General features: G+C 41.5%; 1 protein-coding gene across 1 annotated transcript; it reads right to left on the bottom strand.

Moving 5' to 3' along the window:
- Positions 1-1,443: 1,443 nt before the first annotated feature.
- LOC138951796 (WD repeat-containing protein 26-like) lies at positions 1,444-19,217 on the bottom strand. Its single transcript, XM_070323347.1, has 15 exons — positions 18,820-19,217; positions 18,367-18,466; positions 14,848-14,904; positions 12,506-12,642; positions 11,880-11,977; positions 11,417-11,573; positions 10,535-10,673; positions 9,976-10,116; positions 8,422-8,541; position 8,124; positions 7,259-7,403; positions 6,623-6,701; positions 5,820-5,949; positions 4,245-4,418; positions 1,444-2,846 (listed from the first exon to the last, which is right to left on the bottom strand). The coding sequence occupies exons 1-15, from the start codon at positions 19,017-19,019 to the stop codon at positions 2,812-2,814; spliced, it is 1,713 nt and encodes a 570-aa protein (XP_070179448.1). The 5' UTR covers positions 19,020-19,217; the 3' UTR covers positions 1,444-2,811.
- Positions 19,218-20,243: the final 1,026 nt, after the last annotated feature.

The raw sequence follows: 20,243 nt of genomic DNA on the forward strand, positions 1-20,243 counted from the left end.
AATGGACGGATGCTGTTATCCTATGTAAACCTAACAGCCGTAAAAGATCTGTGGTGTATGACAAGATGGTCTACACAGAAAGGAAAGTGCCTTTAAACAGCGTATCCCTGTCAGAGATACCTGCAGTATAGGCCACAGTTTGGCTAGTCTCAGGGACAGTCTCTCATCACAGGTACCACTGTATACACCAACAAATCAAGCTTCTGAGAACAAGTCCAATCAATTCAGTTCCAAATCAGGTCAATGTCAGACTTTTCTCAGCTTCTCCATGCTAGTCATATTTCGTTAATATTTCCCTCCATCCACTATCCACGTCAATGCCATGCTACGTACCATCAGTCTTCGTAACCTTGTCTATCTACAGGCCGTCACTGCCTGCAGGTACCAGTGTAACTGACAACAATGCCAAACACAGGCATTTTTCCGAGAGCTTTCGTCTTTTCAGTTTTGCAAACTTGCTGATCAGACAGCACAGAAAATCTATCACTTCTGCGATTCAAAATGATCGCCTGAATCATGTTTGGATACCTTGAGCTTTCATTTCTTTTCCATCTGCTTGTTAGACACAACTTACAATGTTCATCACCTGTGTTTCCACCTCACATACTAAATATAGCCTTGATCTTTCATATTGTGCATGTGTGAGAGAGTTTCTTGCCCAATAGACACAAGCATTCATATCCTCTCTTCCTATAGAAGCAGCTGCACTGCAAAGTCTATGGCAGATTCCCTACCTCATGAAAAGCCTTGCACAATCATCAAACTTTCTTGCATTAGTTATTTTACCCTTTAGGAGACTTGATGCAAGGTGCTGAAAAGGGGTGGAGTCTCTAAAATTATGAAGATTCAACAAAATCGGCTTGTAACATAACGAGTTTCTGCATCTCCATCTCTACCGGAATTACGTATTATGAGCAAAGCAGCATTTTGAAAGTGATGATTTTGGACACCAAAAAACCCTTCAGCGCTGGATTTGAAATGTATAGCAAATAACGTAAAAATATCATGTCTGCTTGATGGGCTGGGGTTGCTCCTATGCTGCTTTTTGCTCAGCATCAATCTTTTTGTTCAAGTTATACACTATAAACCATTCAGGGGAACGGATATGGAGACTTGAAAAACAAGGTAAAACTATGTTCCATAAAATTAGCTGTCGGGTTTGCATGGGTTATGAAAGAGTGAACAGCCTTGCTTTTAGGGAGACAAACAGTCCACAGGCCAATCACTAGCGAGGAGTGTGTCTGAAACACGTGGGCAAGGAGCATGTGGGAATAATTTGTCCCCCTCAAAACAAGGGCCCACAACAAGGCTGATTCCTTAGCGCGGTGTGGTGGTTTGAGTGCCTCGATGACCCGGAGAGTGTAAACAGTCCTGGTGGGGCCACCCCAAGCTAGACAGGTGAAAGGGTAGAGGTCAGACTAACTCAGCCACCTCTCCCTGAGGCTAATGGGGTATGAGAAGGATCACTCAGACAAAAAACCAAGGACGGGGGACGTTCTGCAGCCATGGACGGCAAGTCTCCTACGACAAGGAAAAGTCGGAGAAGAAACCACTGCTGAAGACGGATGCGCTGGGCCAAAGTGCGCGTAACGACAGTGCAACGCATTTCACTCCCATGATGGACAACGACGATTCAACACGTGATGGTGCTCTACCTGTGGAGTCCCCCCGGGCTGGTAGAGTGCCGGGCCCTATGCCTCAAAGGGGCCCAACCCAAGCTACCGGAGGTCACCCCGTCCCGCCGCGAGGAGCCAGGCTACGGAGGCGGAGGGTAAATGCTACTGGCCAAAGAAGAACAACAAGCGCGCAGGAGACTCCTCGACCGCTGAACATTCTTCAATGGAATGCGGAAGGAGTGTACAACAAAAAGCTTCCTCTCACTAATGAACCACCACCTTTTCACCAAGTTCAGAATTGGCCAGTCAGACCAGTGCCCTTGTCAAACAGGAAGCATGACAACGGAACACCTGCTGCAGACTTGCCCACTACACGATGGCCTCAGGAACCAGATCTGGGCGGAGGCGACCACGGTGCAAGGGAAGCTCTATGGCAGTCTGGACGACCTACAGCGCACGGCAACATTTGCGCGGAGAACCGGCGTTTCCATCTGAGTGATCGACAAGAAGAAGAAGAAAACAAGGGCAGCATCTTTTTCACAACCCATACAAACCCGACAGAGTTATTTCTGAACTTCGTCCATTACGAGCTCTGCCATGATTGAGCACTTTCGTTCTCAAAGGTTCACATCTAACATCGAATTCCAAGCACTTATTGTAAAATCCATCTCGCTTTCAACTTAATAAGTTAACGGTTCAGGCTTTCCGATCTCATCACAGCAAATCAAGTATCTTAACCCCTCCTCCTCTCCACCTTCCCAGACGTCAGTTACCAAGGCAACCAAGCCATTTCCTTTTCTTCAGACATAGTTGCCAAGGTAAATATGCAAGACTATATTATCTTCTACTCGCATCAGTTCCCAAGATAGCCAAGTAGGACAATTTCGTCTTTTCCACATGTAAGACATGACATGCAGTCACAAGAGTTCTTCCCTTCATCTCTGAATGTCACAGTTTCTTCAATCAACTCCTTGGTTCCCCGGGAACATAGGCAGGTGTTAGGAGATCCAGTTTATCAGTATTTCACTCTGTTTTTACAGTGAGCGACCCCGGCCACGCCTATGTGTTTGTGAGTGTGTGCGCTCGTGTTGGTGAGCCTGGAGCAAGAAGAGTGTGTGGAGCAATGTGGACGATGATGATGACGACTTTGGTGACGACAATGATGAAAGGATGATGTTTAGCCTCGTGACTTGGGTCATACGGGTGTGCTCCTGCCTGATTCGCTGTCATCTGAAAACATTACACAAAAGTCATTATTAGATCAGACAGAAAGAAAGGTAGCGTACAAGCATGCATCTGCACTTGCTTGTTTTATTTTCATTACTTAATAGTCCCATCGCTGGGAAATTCAGGTTGCTTCCTCCCAGTGGAAAGCTAGCAGCAACAGAGTCGTGCTACCAAGGTGTCTGCTTTTTTAGGTGTATTCAGCCACCTGCACTTATGGCAGAATAACTGAGGTCTTTTACATGCCACAGTGGTAACAAGGGGGTGGAACATGCATACCGTCTCTGAGACTGCACATAAAGTTGACCCGTGTCCGTCCCGGCCCGGTTTTTAGCTTGCGACCATAGGATCACAAGTCCAGTGCTCTACCAACTGCGATACCAGGCCCCCGTGTGTAAGTGTATGAGAGCGCATTTGCCTTTCCTTTGCATTTCCTGCCTAATAGACACAGCCTAACATTGTACTTGTTTTTACCCATTTACTTTATGGGGACAAAAGTTCTAAATGTAATAGATATGAGCTCACATGTTACATTCGGTTACAATGTCCAAGTCATATTTTCAAGACACATCAGAAGAGGTGCGTCCATTTTTTCAAATTCTGCATTTGTAGTCACAGTATTCTCCATTGTTAGATCACTTCTTTTTACTGACCACAGATCTAAATAATTTATGTTAATCAAAATTCAAAAATAACAAAAAAAGAGAGAAAGATAAAAAGAAAACCATCAAAAGCTGAAAAAGTGAGAGATGGACAAAAGATGATATCGAAGAAAGGGAACACAGCAAGAGCTGATTCCAGCACACAACCACTGCAAGTTAAGAATGGCAAAAGCTTAACTCAAAACGTCCAATAGCTTTGACAAGTGTGATGTCTTTTGAAACAACGATGGGCGGGCGCAGTGGCCTTGTGGATAAGACATCGGCCTCCTATGTGGAAGGTCGAGAGTTCAAATCCCGGCCGCGGCCGCCTTGTGGGTTAATTAAGGGTGGAGATTATTCTGATCTCCCAGGTCAAGTTATGTGCAAACCTGCAAGTGCCTTATCCTCCTTTGTGTGTACACGCAAGCACAAGATTAAGAGCGCACGGAAAAGATCCTGTAATCCATGTCAGAGTTCGGTGGGTTATAGAAACACAAAAATACCCAGCATGCTTCCTCCGAAAGCAGCCTGTGGCTGCCTGAATGGCGGGGTTAAAAACTGTCATACAAATGAAAATCCACTCGCGCAAAAACATGAGTGAACGTGGGAGTTTTAGCCCATGAACAAAGAAGAAGAAGAAGAAGAAACAACGATGTTTTGCAGCCAGGACATTTTACCAATACATATTCTTAATCCAGGTCCAACTGACCTGTTGTACTCTACACCTGAGAACAACACTGTGTAACTAATCATTGTTTCTCACCTTGTCGCACTTTGCTGAGAGGCCCCCACACACGCACAGTGCCGTCATCGGATGCCGACACCAGCATGCTGGGCACCTTGGGGTTCCAGTGGACACAATTGACAGTATGCGAGTGACCCTCCAGGGTCACCACGGGCTGGTCTCGTTTCGAGTGCCAGATGTAAACCTTGTGGTCTGCACATGAGAATGCTGGCAGTCAGTTTCAAATAGCATTTCTGTTCCACTATCCTTCCCTTTGCAAGAAAGCATCCCATTGTCGGCCGATGGCTAAATGCCTGATAAATGTTTCAAAACGCCATAAACATTGTGGCGGGACTGCTGATTTTTTTTCACAGTTGAAGAAAGGCATTGCAAAGAACTGCCTCATATTCGATATAACTTCAATGGGCATTTTGCCAAATTTGTACAAGAAAATATATTCTACAGACATGGGATTCTTCCGTAAAATTACGGAATTCCGTAAATTTTTAGGCTCCAGGGATCATTCTTGAGATTCGTGCAAATCCGCTGAGAAAATGTTGGGGTATATGTAGGTAAAGACCCAAGTTTTTCGGCCGGTCCGCTGATCGCGACGCTCCATTCCATACTATTCTTGAACGGTTGGTTCCTAAAACGGTCAGACTGTTGCTGGTCGATCCGTATGGGAACGCGCTCTGTGTCTTTGTCTCCTACAGTCACCGTTTCAACGTAGCTATCGGGGATTCAGTATAAGCTAAAGCATACCGTATGAGAATGATTCGGCGCCATTTTTACATCGCTTTGAGCCACTTGCCAAAATGATGAGGAAGCTAAAGCGAGACGAAACCGTTCTATCCCGGGAAATTGACCAGCAGAAGTACAAGAAAAATCTCTGGAGATTCGACTGGCTCGATGAAGTTGTATCATTGAGCTGGAAATACGAGAAAGGCCAGAAGACACAAGACGTGAAACTGAAAGTTGGCGATGCTTTTGCTAAAATCAACTTGCCGGGAAAAGCTTAGTGCACTTTGTGCAACGATGTTAATGTTATCAACTACGGTTCCAATGGAAAGACTGCCCTCAAAAGCCACTTGAAAAGCAACAAGCACCTGACTATCCTGAAAACCCAGTCGTGTAATCAGTCACTGGGGTCGTTTGGCACCGACAAGGTAAGAACATTGAAACCACACCGTCACACGCCACCACCCCCCCCCCCCCATCCCCGCCTCTCTCTCTCTCTCTCTCTCTCTCTCTCTCTCTCTCTCTCTCTCTCTCTCTCTCTCTCTCCTCCTTATTTTGAGTCTTAGCGTAAAATTAATTTGAGAAACATGGGAAGGAAGAGAAAGGGAGGGGGGGGGGGGGGGCTATGATTAAGCTGAAATATGCATTTCAGGGCCATTTTTGTGTGTCTAAAATACTAAAAACCTTCAGCTTCTGGGGGCTTCGCCCCCAGACCCCGACCAGGGGCGTTGCCCCTGGACCCTACTGGGGGCCTTCTGCGGCCCCCAGACCCCCACTTTTTTTTTTCTAAATTATCACTTTTTCTGAATCCCATGTCTGATTCTAGCAACGTGGCCGACAGAACATTCACTTCCTAAATGCGACCTTGGCCCTGACCTTCACTTCCGCTTGCGATGAAGTCTTGGTTGAGCCCCCCGAAGCAGGAGAAGATGGTGTAATAGCCCTGCGTCACTCCCTGGAACTTGCGAACCAGCACGCGGTCCTTCAGGTCCCACAGGTGAACTCCCTGCACAGATAACACACCTATGAAAACACACACCAACACGTACTCCACTTAAAATCTGTTTTTCACTGCAGTCTGATGCATAATACTAGACCCACATTTTTTTAGTGCAGTGAAGAGCAACAAGACGACTTTCTTCAAGATAGAGCTTTCATTTAGTAACTTTCAGCAAAAAAACACACACAAAAAACAAACAAAACTAGCAAAACTCTGAGACAGCTTCAGAAAAAATAGATTATGAACCCCCCCCCCCCCCCCCCTTTCAAAAGCATTCCAACAAATAACGGTTCCAAAATTTGGAAGACAAAATACAGTTTTGACCTGCGAGTACTTCTTCTTCTTCTCGTTCGCTCCTTTTGTCACCTGCGAGTCATTTAAAAATTCTCCTCCTTACAAACTTTTGAACTGGAATTATACTGTATGTTGCAAGGTCACGAAAGGATCTGAAAAGAGAGCCTGTCATCAAAACAAGCCTCATACAACAATTAGCCAACCTATCACAAAACTGTGTGCACACAACAAACTGAAGCTGAATTTAGACTAGCTTCAGCACCTAGTGTTGTTACCTGATCAAATACAAGGCTTCATGAGTGTACATTCCAATACACTGTTGAAATACACCTGAACATAAATTCCAAGAACCTCACCAAACCATTGTGAACAAAGCAGCTCTCACCTGAGTGGCTACATTCAATAATGCTAATCGTCCAGTGTCGTTAACCGAGAAAGACATTATGGGATGGTCTTCTTGTAATCTGCACACACAAAACAATAGTCCATCAATACAAAATGTCATTCATTTTGCTCTGAACTGGACTATAAGGCAACTACAACAGAACCAGTCAAAACGTTCACACAGAGAAAAAGAATGTCTGTCAACAAAAAGTCAATCGGTGACAACTGATTTGCTTTCAAACTGGCAACAAGGGACTAGGGCAACTACAACAGAATCTGTCCAACCGTGCACACAGAGAAATTAAAGAATGCTTCAATCAAAGCCAGTAACTTACATCGGAATGTCTAATCTGCACACACAAAATGAATGTCTATCAATACAAAACATCACTCAGTGATCAAAGGTGTGCTCTGAAACTTGTTACAACAGATTATATGTCAACTATAACAGAATCAGTCAAAACGTGCACACAGAGAAACTACAGAATGCGTCAATCGTGGCCAGTAAAACTGACTAAATGTCTATCAATACAAAACGTCATTTGGTGACCTCCGGTTTGTACAGAAACTGGCTACAGTAGACAACAGAATCAGCCAAACCATGCACACACAAACAAACAAAATAGTTTGGACTTACATCGGAAAGTCTGTTAGATCCTCAAAGTTGTATCCCCTGATGCGATGATGTGTGTCGGCGGCCAAGACCATTTTGCTGTCTGGCGCGCACACAAGGCACTGCACTCGCACCCCTTCCCAGTTGTCCTGTATCGTTCCATCAATATCTTGAAATAAAACAAGAAGAGCAAACGCTCGATCGAGTCACTTTCGCAGTTCTGAATATTATATGAGGCATCAGATGGACAGGAAGAAATTGCTATTCACAACACAATGAGTCACGTTCACATAAAATTTGAGCCCGGTCACTTTTATAGTTTCCGAGAAAAGCCCAACGTTAAGTTGTGTGTTGCCGAACAGAAAAGGCTAGTTATCTCCCTTGTTTTTCTGATAACGTTCGTAAAAGGCTACAGATGTAAATACTTTGATGTAAAGAATAATCCTACAAAGTTTCAATCACATCCGATGAACTTTGTCAAAGATATAAAATGTCTAATTTTTCCTTTGATGCTGACCTGTGACCTTGAAAAAGGTCAAAGGTCAACGAAACCATCGTTAAAGTGTAGAGGTCATTGGAGGTCACGACTAAACAAAATATGAGCCCGATCGCTTTGATAGTTTCCGAGAAAAGTCCAACGTTAAGGTGGTGTCTACGGACGGCCGGCCGGACAGACTAACACTGACCGATTACATAGAGTCACTTTTTCTCAAGTGACTCAATGAGGTAAGGCAAATCAGAAATGATGTCTGCAGTCCCCATGTATTCATCATTCCATGGAAGTTATGCTACTGGTAACTAAATGAAATTACAAAACAACACTCAACTGAGTCTCTTCGTAATCCAAAAGTCTGCTGTTATTGACAATTATCCCAATCACAACATGCACCCTTGCTAGAAACGGCTCCTGTGAAATTGACAACTTATCTAACTGATGAAATCACAAAGATAAATATTTCAGCAGTGCTCTACCTAGCAGTCATGGCTACCTATCTTTATTATCAAGAAAACATCAGCAGTTTATGAACTAAAACATATTTGTCCACTGAGGTTCTTTATTTCAGAGCATTCTCTGTTACTGAATTGAATGACATGTGCCAATCAGAAAACACACTAGGGATTACATTACAAGGTTATTTTAAATCAACTTACACAGCATAGCAAAAATAGCCCCTGAAGACACTTACACACATGTAGAACTGGCCCCGCGTGCCGCCAGTGATGAACTTGCGGCTGTCGGGTTGCCATGCTGCACTTGTTAAGCTGTCCTCTGGAGATTGACTCACTTTCTGTCGTAGTTCTCCCGTCTGCAAAAATAACACACACAAAACATTGAACTGAAGTGCTCAATAATTAATTCAAGGGAAATATTATTCAAGGAAGTGTCTGGAAAAACAAACAAACATCAAAGCAGAAGGGAAACAAAACAAAAGAACCAAAATGTCTTTTGAACAGCAGTAAGCACAATGTAAAAATTCAGGTTATTTCAGTAGAATGCCAGGGAGAAGAATATGAAACAAGAAGGGCAAAGCCCATACGACTCACATGCTTGACCTTGACATGACCTTGACCTTCAGGGTCAAGGTCAAATAACTCAACCTAGCAATGACATCATACACTAAGAACTGCTTTACACATTTTTCCTACCAAAATACATGTGACCTTGACCCAAGGTCAAGGTCATCCAAGGTCATGCAACACAAAGCTGTTAATTCAAGACATAGGAAGTACAATGGTGCTTATTGGCTCTTTCTACCATGAGATATGGTCACTTTTAGTGGTTCACTACCTTATTAAGTTATTTTGGTCACATTTCATAAGGGTCAAAGTGACCTTGACCTTGATCATATGTGACCAAATGTGTCTCATGATGAAAGCATAACATGTGCCCCACATAATTTTTAAGTTTGAAACAGTTATCTTCCATAGTTCAGGGTCAAGGTCACTTCAAAATATGTATACAATCCAACTTTGAAGAGCTCCTGTGACCTTGACCTTGAAGCTCCTCCGAAAGCGGCGTATGGCTGCCTTAATGGCGGGATAAAAACGGTCATACACGTAAAATTCCACTCGTGCAAAAAACACGAGTGTACGTGGGAGTTTCAGCCCACGAACGCAGAAGAAGAAGAAGAAGAAGACCTTGAAGCAAGGTAAACCAAACTGGTATCAAAAGATGGGGCTTACTTTGCCCTATATATCATATATAGGTGAGGTATTAAATCTCAAAAACTTCAGAGAAAATGCGAAAATGTGAAAAATGGTCGTTTTTAAGACAACAATTACGGCCCCTGTGACCTTGAACTTGAAGTGAGGTCAAGTTGCCGCACATGTTTTTTGAGATCTTGTAACCATACACCATCAGGCCACATCAGGTGTTGATAGACTTAATAGTGTCCAAGAAAATCCAATGTTAAAGTTTTCCGGACGGACGGACGGACGGACGACTTGGGTGAGTACATAGATTCACTTTTGCTTCGCATGTGAGTCAAAAAACGACCTTGGCTAATTTGAGGGTTGAAAGTGAAAGTGAAAGTAGCAGGAAATGCAGGGAGAACGAACTGGCTGAAATACCTCCTCCCACTACACAGAACACTTAACACCCCACTTCCCCCCCCCCCCCCCCCCCCCCCCCCCCCCCCCACTATCGTTATCAACATTACTGACACATGGGCACCCATTGTACCATCAAATAATGCACCAGACAAAGGAACACAAACAAACTCTCTCTCTCAGAAACTTACGTTGACGTTCCATATCCATAGCTCTGAGCAGTCGTCAGGTCCACAAGCAATGATGTGAGAACTGTCTGGACTCCAGGCAATGAACGCAACGCCATATGAATGGTTTTCTAAGGCTTTGTTTTTCTTTATCTCGTGGGTTTCCTGAAGACAAGAAAAAGATCACAAAATTACTTTCTTTGTACTCAAGTCAAGCATTGGCATCCTCCTGTGTCAAGAATTCACAAACCTTATTATGCATAAACGTTTACTGAATTACAAATCGCAAACTAATAAATGAAATTGCAAACTAATCAAAAATTACATTCACTGTTCATAATTAATAGCTGTCTGTCTTCAAACTCCAAATCTGCCTTTGATCAATAACTATCTTACACATCCGCACAGAGTTCTGTCACCTGCAATGTTCTCAAAATTAACCAAAGATTTACATACAGCTTAGCTTCACATCATAATTCACATACACGTACATCTTTCTCAAATGAAGTTGTTTAATAATAAGACCATCAGGTGAACATAATCAAGGGGAATTGTAATTGCTGTAAGAGAGAAGCATTTTTACCAGATCTACGTTCCAGATAATCAAGCTGCCATCCTTGGAGCCGGTGGCGAGTTTGGTGCCATCTGGTGAGAACTTGCAGAACCACACCTCATCACAGTGGTCGTTCAACACCTGGGTTGTGAAACACGGAAACTGGTCTCTGGAAAACATCATCATTACATTCAGCACAAAAATCACCTGCCTCTCTTCAAGTTGTTACATATTATGCTCAAAAGCAAAATACAAGTTGATAAAAATTCAAAATTTTAAAACAACTACATCATTAACTGCCAAAAAGACAATACTGTCAGGCCTGGGAATGAGTAAAAGTGGTTTGGGCGTACTGACGGGAAAATGTTGCGTTTTAAGCATTTTAAGGGCACGTGGAGGCTCTTTTTTTTACACAATTAGAAAAGGACTTTGTCGTATTTACAACGAAAGGTGTATCATTCCCAGGCCTGACTGTGCATAGGTACAGTGTTGTTCTATGGCCTCAGTCTTTGTTCAATGACGCATACTTTTTTTTAATCTGAAGCACTGGTCCGACACCTTGACGGTCAATCGTCAAGTTTTGACATGTAGGAGGTCTTCTGACTGAACTTCCCTTCCGGGTCAGTACATTCAGACAAATATTTTCAATCCAGGTCAAACTGACCTATTGTCCTCTTAGTCTGGGAACAACATTGTAGGTACATACAACCATCCTGGTATGTATGGTAATAACTTTGTTTCAAGTCCTTGCAGTATAAATCAGTTCAGTCTCTACAGTTAACACAAGCATGCAATCTTGTAGAGGTATCTTTTAAAATACCACAGCAAAATCATTCAGGAAATCATCTCTTAAATTAGAGGCTTAAATGCTTTCATCAAGGAGTCATGTAAGAGGGGTTTCACTGTACTCACTTGCTACACAGGTGGTCGTTGAGAAGGCAGATGGCCCCTGGGTCGTTGTCGAGGTGTGTGTTGTGGAAGGGGCAGCGTTCTCGCTGTTGGTCGATGGCTTGGTTCAGCAACGTCAGCAGTCGTCGCGGAGGCAGCATCACACTTGGAGGAAGGAACACTGTACAACAATACAACGCAATTCCTGAAGAGATTTTGCTAAAATACTGAGTGTGTGCAAACAAGAAGGAAGGTTGCTTTCAGGTCGTCTACTTTGAGTCTGATACTGATAGTTATGATACTGATTAATGTTTACCAATGCAATAACTGTATGAATCTCATGTAGCATAATACTGAATACAGTTTGTGAATACAGTGAGTTTCATGAATTTAACACTTTGCATTCTGCACATCCACAGTGTATTCTGTGCACAGGTGTAAATTAGTAACTAAAGCATATGATCAAAGATGCCAGAATTAATCTTACTTTGCAGGTTTTCGATCAGTTTTTGCCGTGAACCGTGTCCTTTCCCTTCCCAGTTGGCCATTTCCCGCAGGTCCTCAGGACTGCTACACATCATGTACCTACACATAACACAGAAGTTTACCATGTGCACACCAACCAAAACAATGACTGCAAGGAGATACAGGTACACTGCAATGCTCCTGTCAAAGACAGCTTAGTCCTCTTAGCTAAACATATTGCCTGCAAAAATACAAATATACATTCAATTATTTATTTTGTGTTTTACAGTTAGTTTCAACAAATTGTTTTATATAAGTCTGTCACTCTTCACACTCAATTTTAACATCTGTCCTTCCTGCACATGACTCATTAATTGCAACCAAGTAAAAACAACAATAGGGTAAGTATCACTTCCACAACTACTAGTTCTCGATTTGCATCATCTCATTAAAACAGCAAACTTAACACAGTAAGTTAGGTTTGCACTTGATTTTAACAACAAGACATCTACTAAAGTGCCACAGAATCCAAAAGGCATGTCAGCTCAACACTGACATCACCCAAAACACCTCACACACCACACCGTAAAAAAAAAACAGCAACAAGATTCCAAACATGTTAGAAACAGACAGATGTGGTATACATACGTGCTAAGCATGTGGACGCGTTCGGTGTTGTGTTTGAGTGGTGTGAGCTGGTAGCGAAGGCAGTTGAGAGCCTCCAGTGGGCGACTGTCTTCCAGGTATTCAAGGTACTTCTGCTCCAGCAGCAGGAAACGCATTTTCTGCACACAAACCAAGCAGTCGTGAATTTTTTCCTCTCAGATCAGTCTGCAACTGGGTATAATGTATAAGGTCTGTCTTGCAAAGAAAATCCACAGAAGTTATGAACAGAACCTCCAAGAACAAAAAGGCCTTGAAAGACAGGTTAAACTATGCTCAAAGTAAACAGTCAACAAGTCAGAGCTGCCACTTCATGTTATTGCTGAAGATTTCCCACCCTGCTAAAGCACATTACTAATTGGTCACCACATGGACAGGTTTGACTTGCCATTGTGACATAATTATAAATAAATAGTAGTTTATAACAAAACACACTTACAGTTGGGTCATTCTCAGAAGTAAAAAATAAAGTGTCAAGAAATACAAAATAATTGTTTTTACTATGAAGTCTATTGTTTGCTATACATAATAATGCAAAAATTAGACAAAAAGAGTAATTGGTTGCTGAATAAGAGACGTTTTTGGCTCACGTAAGTGTAGCCTATGCGATGATAAACTTTGTCTGTCTGTGCGTGCGTGCGTGCGTGCGTGCGTGCGTATGTATGTATGTGTGTATGTCTGTGGTAGAAACTTTAACATTTCCGAGTCTATGGATTACGTCAGTCTCGGTCAAAAGTCAAAAGTTCGACGTGTGTGATAGAAACTATTTGAAGACGTCACATTATGACGTAAGAGGGTTAGACGTCACGCAAAGGAATTACTGAAAGTCTCGGTCATTGTTATTGTGAGCGGGCCGAGACTTCTTGGCAGATCCAGGGTCTCGCTTTCTTGCATAGTTTCACCTATGCTTACTGTGTGTGTGTGTGTGTGTGTGTGTGTGTGTGTGTGTGTGTGTGTGTGTGTGTGTGTGTGTGTGTGTGTGTGTGTGTGTGTGTGTGTGTGTGTGTGGCGGAGTGATTGAGTTTGTGTTACTGTTTGTCGATTTCTTACGTGAGCTTTGAAGGCTTCGCCTCTTGTAAAGTGTTGTATTTACGTGATGAATGTTGTAACATGGAAACCAAATTCCAACTTTAAACCACCTAAGCCTTCAATCCTTTGTGCATTTTTTATCAGTTCTGCAGTATTTTTGTGTTCTACCCAACACATTCTAGTTATGAAAGGTAAGGACTTCAACTAATATTGGTAAAAAAATGACATTTGGAACTGACTAAGGTGAATGTCGTAACACAGAAACGAAATGCTTGAACCACTTTCGGTTCCTGTGCGACAGACATGAATCTGCACTGTTTGGCCTTTCTTGCCGGCAAAACCTGTCTGACCCAAAATAACTACACAAAACACAATTCGTCAGAGTTTGCTGTATTTGTTGAAAGTTCCTGTTGCGTTCAGATTACCCATTTTAAGTACTTGATGAATGTCGAACATCGACGATCAGAAGATACGAGAACTTCTTGGCTACTTTGTTGCCGCTAAACTTCGCGCGTTGAGAAACTGTTGCACTCGATATCTTTCCGACGCTACATTGTCGCCAACCGCGGTGTGTAAGTTTGTGACAAAGCTTTGCAGGCTCGACAATTTAGTAAAAACCATCTTCAGTCGTGACGTAGGTCAGGAAACGACGCCATGAGTTTCAGCAAATGATATGATTCTGGTGTTTTCTGTGAATATTTGGCTGTGATTCAAAGGACTATTTTCTTGTTCGAACTTCCTGCGCGCCAAAGAGCTAAAAATAGCCGTGATGTGGCAAAGTCATGGAGCACATTGCTGTCCGATGTTCGGGCATCGAGTCTGGAAACGATGCGTTACGACATTCAAAATTTTTTGTTCGAAGCCCCTAACTTCAAATTCAGCATGAGTTTTTGCAAAGATGTGTTGCTACGTCCAATACTGAAGTCCTGACTGTCGATTGCAGTAATTTGTTGGTGTTTGCATGTTTGCATTTAGCCATGAGACTGAACATATTGTTGATCACGAAAGTCGTGTAACGCTTCGGCGATCCGGAAACGGCCGAACTTTGCAATTGAAAACCACACAAAAACAACACCAACGTATAGAAACCATTTTTATTGACATACAACAATGCTTTAATGTCTCAGGAATAGATTCAGATGAAAAAAGTCGTGGTAGAAATAATTTTAATTTACTTTTTCATGATTTCAAATGTGTCACCCCTCTCACTCTCACTGTACCACCATTTCTGAGAATGACCCAGTTACAACCATAATAACAAGATGACCACAAAACAATCGTTGTGGTTTTGAACTTACCAGCATACCGTGTGGTGATGCCACCATTTCTTTCAGATCTGCCATTGAATGTTCTGCCTGCAACAACAGAACACACAAAACCAAGTCTTACAGAAAGTATAGACTAGTATGATGATACTATTTTTTTTATAGTGCAGATATGATCAACAATGTATGCAAGACAACACTCCCCAGGTCCCTGACCTTCCTTTTCGGCAATTCAAGTTAAAGAGTTATCAGATTTGTCACTGCTTGTCAACAATGTCATGATCTTGCCATGAAACGCTGCTGCATCAACTGCAAGTAAGACAGTAAGGCAAAAAACAAAACCAAACAAGTCGCGTAAGGCAAAATAACTACATTTAGTCAAGCTGTGGAACTCATAGAATTAAACTGAACGCACTGCATTGTTCCACAATGACCTCAGTCCGCCGCTCATGCAAAACGCAGTGAAATTGACGAGGCTGTTTAGCGCGGTAGTGGGTGCGCTGTGCTGCATAGCACGCTTTTCTGTACCTCTCTTCGTTTTAACTTTCTGAGCGTGTTTTTGGCTCACGTAAGTGTAGCCTATGCGATCGTAACTTTGTCTGTCTGTGCGTGTGTGTGTGTGTGTATGTCTGTGGTAGAAACTTTAACATTTCGTCATTTGAAGACGTCACATTATGGCGTAAGAGGGTTAGACGTCACGCGAAGGAATTACTGAAAGTCTCGGTCATTTTGGCTCATTATTTTGAGCGGGCCGAGACTAGTTGGAAGGCACTATGGCGGAAAAGAGAGTTATCTTTTCATGTCTTGGCGTCTCAAATCTTATTAGTCAGAAAGCGCATGCACGTAGTCTCGACCAGCGCGTGGTGTGCTTCTTTCTGAGTACTTTACGTCACAAATTGTACTTTACGTACTTGATGATGACGTAAGTTAATTGTATGTGTTCTATTTCGTTGACTGAGCACGGCCGGGACCAGTTGGCGTGAGCGCTGGGATTTCGAGTTTCATTCGACATGTCAATGCATCGCAGTATGAAATAATACAGGTAGGAGGTTAGTCGATATCGACCAAAGTCGATAAGTGCATTCTTCACTATGGTATTGAGTCTGATTTCGTCGTCCATCTTGAATCAAAAAGCACTCTTCTTACAAAAAAACAAACAACTTCGTTGCGAGCTACGGCGAAGCTTCGCATGTCAAAACTTGAGAAGCGATGTTGGGGTCAAAGTACCACGCCGTAGCTGCGGGTTTTTGGTATTAAGACTTTGCGAAGCTTCGTGTAGTCGACTACGGGCTCAATTAAGGACAGGCTTAAGTAGGCTAGATCTAGATCTAGTGTCTCGCTTTCTTGCACAGTGTCACCTATGCTTACTGTGTGTGTGTGTGTGTGTGTGTGTATGTGTGACGGAGTGATTGAGTTTGTGTTACTGTTTGTCGATTTCTTACGTGAGCCTTGAAGGCTTCGCCTCTTGTTAATATATAATAATAATAATAATAATACGAGATTTATAACCCAAACATATCATATCTATATGTTTTTGGAATCAGGAACCGACAAGGAATAAGATGAAATTGTTTTTAAATCGATTTTGGAAATTTAATTTTGATCATAATTTTTATATTTAAAATTTTTAGAGCTTGTTTTTAATCCGAATATAACATATTTATGAACAAGATGAACGTATTTTTGGATCGTTTCATAAAAAACAAAATTTAATTACAATTTTCAGATTTTTAATGACCAAAGTCATTAATTAATTTTGTAGCCACCAAGCTGAAATGCAATACCAAAGTCCGGCCTTCGTCGAAGATTGCTTTACAAAAATTTCAATCAATCTGATTGAAAAATGAGGGTGTGACAGTGCCGCCTCAAATTTTATAAAATGCCGGATATGACGTCATCAAAGACATTTATCCAAAAAATGAAACAAACGTCTGGGGATATCATACCCAGGAACTCTCATGTAAAATTTCATAAAGATCGGTCCAGTAGTTTACTCTAAATCGCTCTACACACACACACACACCACGACCCTTGTCTCAATTCCCCCTCTATGTTAAAACATTTAGTCAAAACTTGACTAAATGTAAAAACCAACAAACTGACGTAAAACAAAATAAAACAAAACTTGACTAAATGTAAAAATAAGGTAGCCATCACATAATGATAAAGTAAGTCTGCGGCCAGTTTGTTCTTTCTTTCTAGTATGCCTAAGTCATCGATCCTGTGAATTTGTTTCCTTTTGTTCACGGGAACAAAAATTAGGTGGGCAGGCAACAACAAAATGATGATCAGGTTAAATTGGGTAACCACAATTTTTAGTCTAAGTCAGTGAGTATGCACTAGTAGATCTAGAGATTAAAATGAAAAAGTCTTTGTCTTTGAACAAATCTAGCGGCCCTAATTTTTTTATTTTTTTGCCTTGTCATTGAAAACAACACTTATTTTGTGAGAGGGGGGGCCTAAAAAAATCCCAGTTATAGTTATACTATATATAGAAAGCACATATATTCATACATGTATTACTTCTTCTCGTTCGCTATACATGTATAATAACTACTATGACTCACAGTGTGCTTATATTCCAGAGAACAGATTTCAGGCATGCGATAATTTCTGTAATTTTTAAGGTGCTCTGAAACCAAGAAACGCACGCAAACATAACAAAATAAAAAATTAACACTACTAGCAAATATATAATTAACTTACACAAATTCTGAAGTATTGGAACTTATGAAGAAACTCCATTATTATGCAATTTCTCCACTGACCATAAAAATTAAACTTTAATAATGTATCATTATATGTTCAGCTTTAACTGAAAGTATTTTGATAAAAGAATCTTGAATGTTTTATGTGAAAATGAAAGGAGAGGATTGAGATGAAATCTTAACACAATCCCTCCAGAATTCTATCTTTGTCTCTTAGTCTTAACTCTTATAATTATTAGTAAAGTCTTAGTATTCCTGCTCGTGACCTACTTTCTTTCATTTGCAGTTTTAAGTAGGTCAAACTAGTCCACAGTCCTGAACCACAGACAAAGAAAATATGTGGGCAAAATAGTGTCAGCACACAAAGCTTTGTCATCCCAGGGGAGTCTGATCTACTTTCTGCTGAGGTAAAGTTTCAGGTTACTGAATCTGTCTTTGTGTGGAAAGACCAAAACATTGGTCATGTGATATGCAAATGAAACAGCTGACCCGAGTAGCTGGAGTTGTCAAGGCCAGTGACTGTCTCAAATGACTGTTATGATAACTCCACATACTATTTTTTTTTCAGTTTGGTAAATCTTGATTTCTGGTTGCTATTTATCCAGTTCATCTACTTTCAATCAAAACAAATTAATAACAGGTGTGAACAGAACCTGCCAGAATGCATGCACAATGCCTTCAACTTCAATCAAAACAAAGCAAATCCAACTTCTACGATTCTGAATCAGAGAGAAAAATGTTGATGCCTGAAAGTGAAATATGTGTACATGTTAAAAGGAGAGTTTTCTTATAATAACTGTGTTTAACATAACAACACAAAACAGCAACGAAAAGTATGGCCAACCTTCTCCCAGTTGCCTTCCATGACGTGAGCTCTCAATTTAGCAGCTGAAGGGTGCTCAAGCGTACAGCCAGACTCGGCAATGAGCTGCTCTGCCGTTTGACTGAAAAAATCAAAATAAAAGATAAAAAGTGCACATCTCTTGGCTGGACAACTGCGGTCAAATTAACACGAATATGGGCGAGGTAACCGATCGATGTGTATCACAAACAGAGCTCATCGATGTCGTTCATGATAGGAAGTAAACTCGAGGAAAACTCATTTTTAACACGCACTCGGAGCAGACTGGCTGGTCAAAATAGACAGCAGCAATTACGCACATTTATAACACACAATTCTGTAATCCCTTGTTATTGTTATGCTGAAGTCACTGGTATCCAGCTGTACAGCTACAACCATTATCCATAACATTCAACACGAAATCGAGTTTCGTCACCTAGATTTCAAGGTGCTTACTTGAGTCCAAGGCCTCGTAAATGCTGCCCAATAAGACGCACAATGTCTTGGTCTGTACGTGACAAAACTTTGGTGGCTGTTGGTTTGTTGCCATTTTCGATTATTTCACCGTTCGTAGCAGAAGGACACAGCCCATTCTGCTGCGATGGTGTCGCCTCCTCGCTCTCTCCATTGTGCTGTGGGCAGCCATTGGCCTGCATGTTACCAGCAGAGATGCGTAGCTTTTTAGGCGGTGGGGGCGAAAGACCACCGTCTTCTGAGCCTGAGGACGATGCCAGTATTGCTCTACGGCAAAGCTATGGCCTGTATCGGTCAGGACATACAAACCATAGCCACAATTCAAAGATAAACAATCGATACCACAGCGAGTCAGTCTTCTGTGACCAAATTTGTTTTGCTGTGACGTCACCAACTCGAGCAGGGATGATGGGAAATTCCGACAAGAAGAAATCTCGAACTTATTGCTCATTATATGACATGTATCGTTCAAAACTAACTACACCTTCTGAAATTTGCCAGAAATTATGTTTTTCAATCCTTTATTAGTTTCGAGAAAAGAAAAACGACGAATTGCAGCCGCGAACGTTTGTTACCCTCCCTCCAGAAATGGATGCTCCCGAGTACCTATCCAACCACAAATGTACCCCCACCACCTTCAATAACAAAACAATTTAAAAAAACAACTTCACTGTGATTTGTTAACATCGGTTTTATCATAATATGTGAACAGAACCTTTAAAACTCGGATCACCGAGCAAAATAAGTTCTACTTGCAAGCACAATTTTTAAGGATAGGTACTGATAAGGCCAAAAAAAAAAATAGGTCTGTTTACGGTAACCCGACCGACCCTAGTTTTTTCGCGCGACCCTAGACTTTTTTTTGGCATTTGGAAAAAAAAAATCTTGTTTTTTTGGCAAAATAACGTAAAAATATGGGTTTTTTGGGAAAAAGAAACCAAACAACAAAAAAAATCCCGACCTACCGACCCAATTTTTTTGGCCTATGTTACCGTAAACAGACCTATTTTTTTTTTTGGCCTAATGCAATGAAAACATACTAAACAAACAAGAAAAACAAGTCGCGTAAGGCGAAAATACAACAGTCTCAGTCGAACTCACAGAATGAAACTGAACGCACTGCATTTTTTTCCGCAAGACCGTACACTTGTAGCATCATCTGTCCACCGCTTGTTCTGAGCGTGTTTTTAATCCAAACATATCATATCTATATGTTTTTGGAATCAGGAACCGACAAGGAATAAAATTAAATTGTTTTTAAAACGATTTCGGAAATTTATTTTTAATCATAATTTTTATATTTTTAATTTTCAGAGCTTGTTTTTAATCCGAATATAACATATGTATATGTTTTTGGAATCAGAACATGATGAAGAATAAAATAAAAGTAATTTTGGATTGTTTTA

The sequence above is a fragment of the Littorina saxatilis genome, linkage group LG17 (genome assembly GCF_037325665.1).
Source record: "Littorina saxatilis isolate snail1 linkage group LG17, US_GU_Lsax_2.0, whole genome shotgun sequence".
In the NCBI taxonomy this organism is placed as follows: domain Eukaryota; kingdom Metazoa; phylum Mollusca; class Gastropoda; order Littorinimorpha; family Littorinidae; genus Littorina; species Littorina saxatilis.

Bases quoted from the DNA above. Each gene is read 5' to 3' on its own strand.
- LOC138951796 (XM_070323347.1), bottom strand. From the start codon at position 19,019: ATGCAGGCCAATGGCTGCCCACAGCACAATGGAGAGAGCGAGGAGGCG. The intron at 11,978-12,505 runs GTATGTATACCA...TGTTATGTGTAG, and splicing joins CGCGTCCACATGCTTAGCAC to GTACATGATGTGTAGCAGTC. The intron at 10,674-11,416 runs GTGAGTACAGTG...GATGTTTTCCAG, and splicing joins AACGACCACCTGTGTAGCAA to AGACCAGTTTCCGTGTTTCA.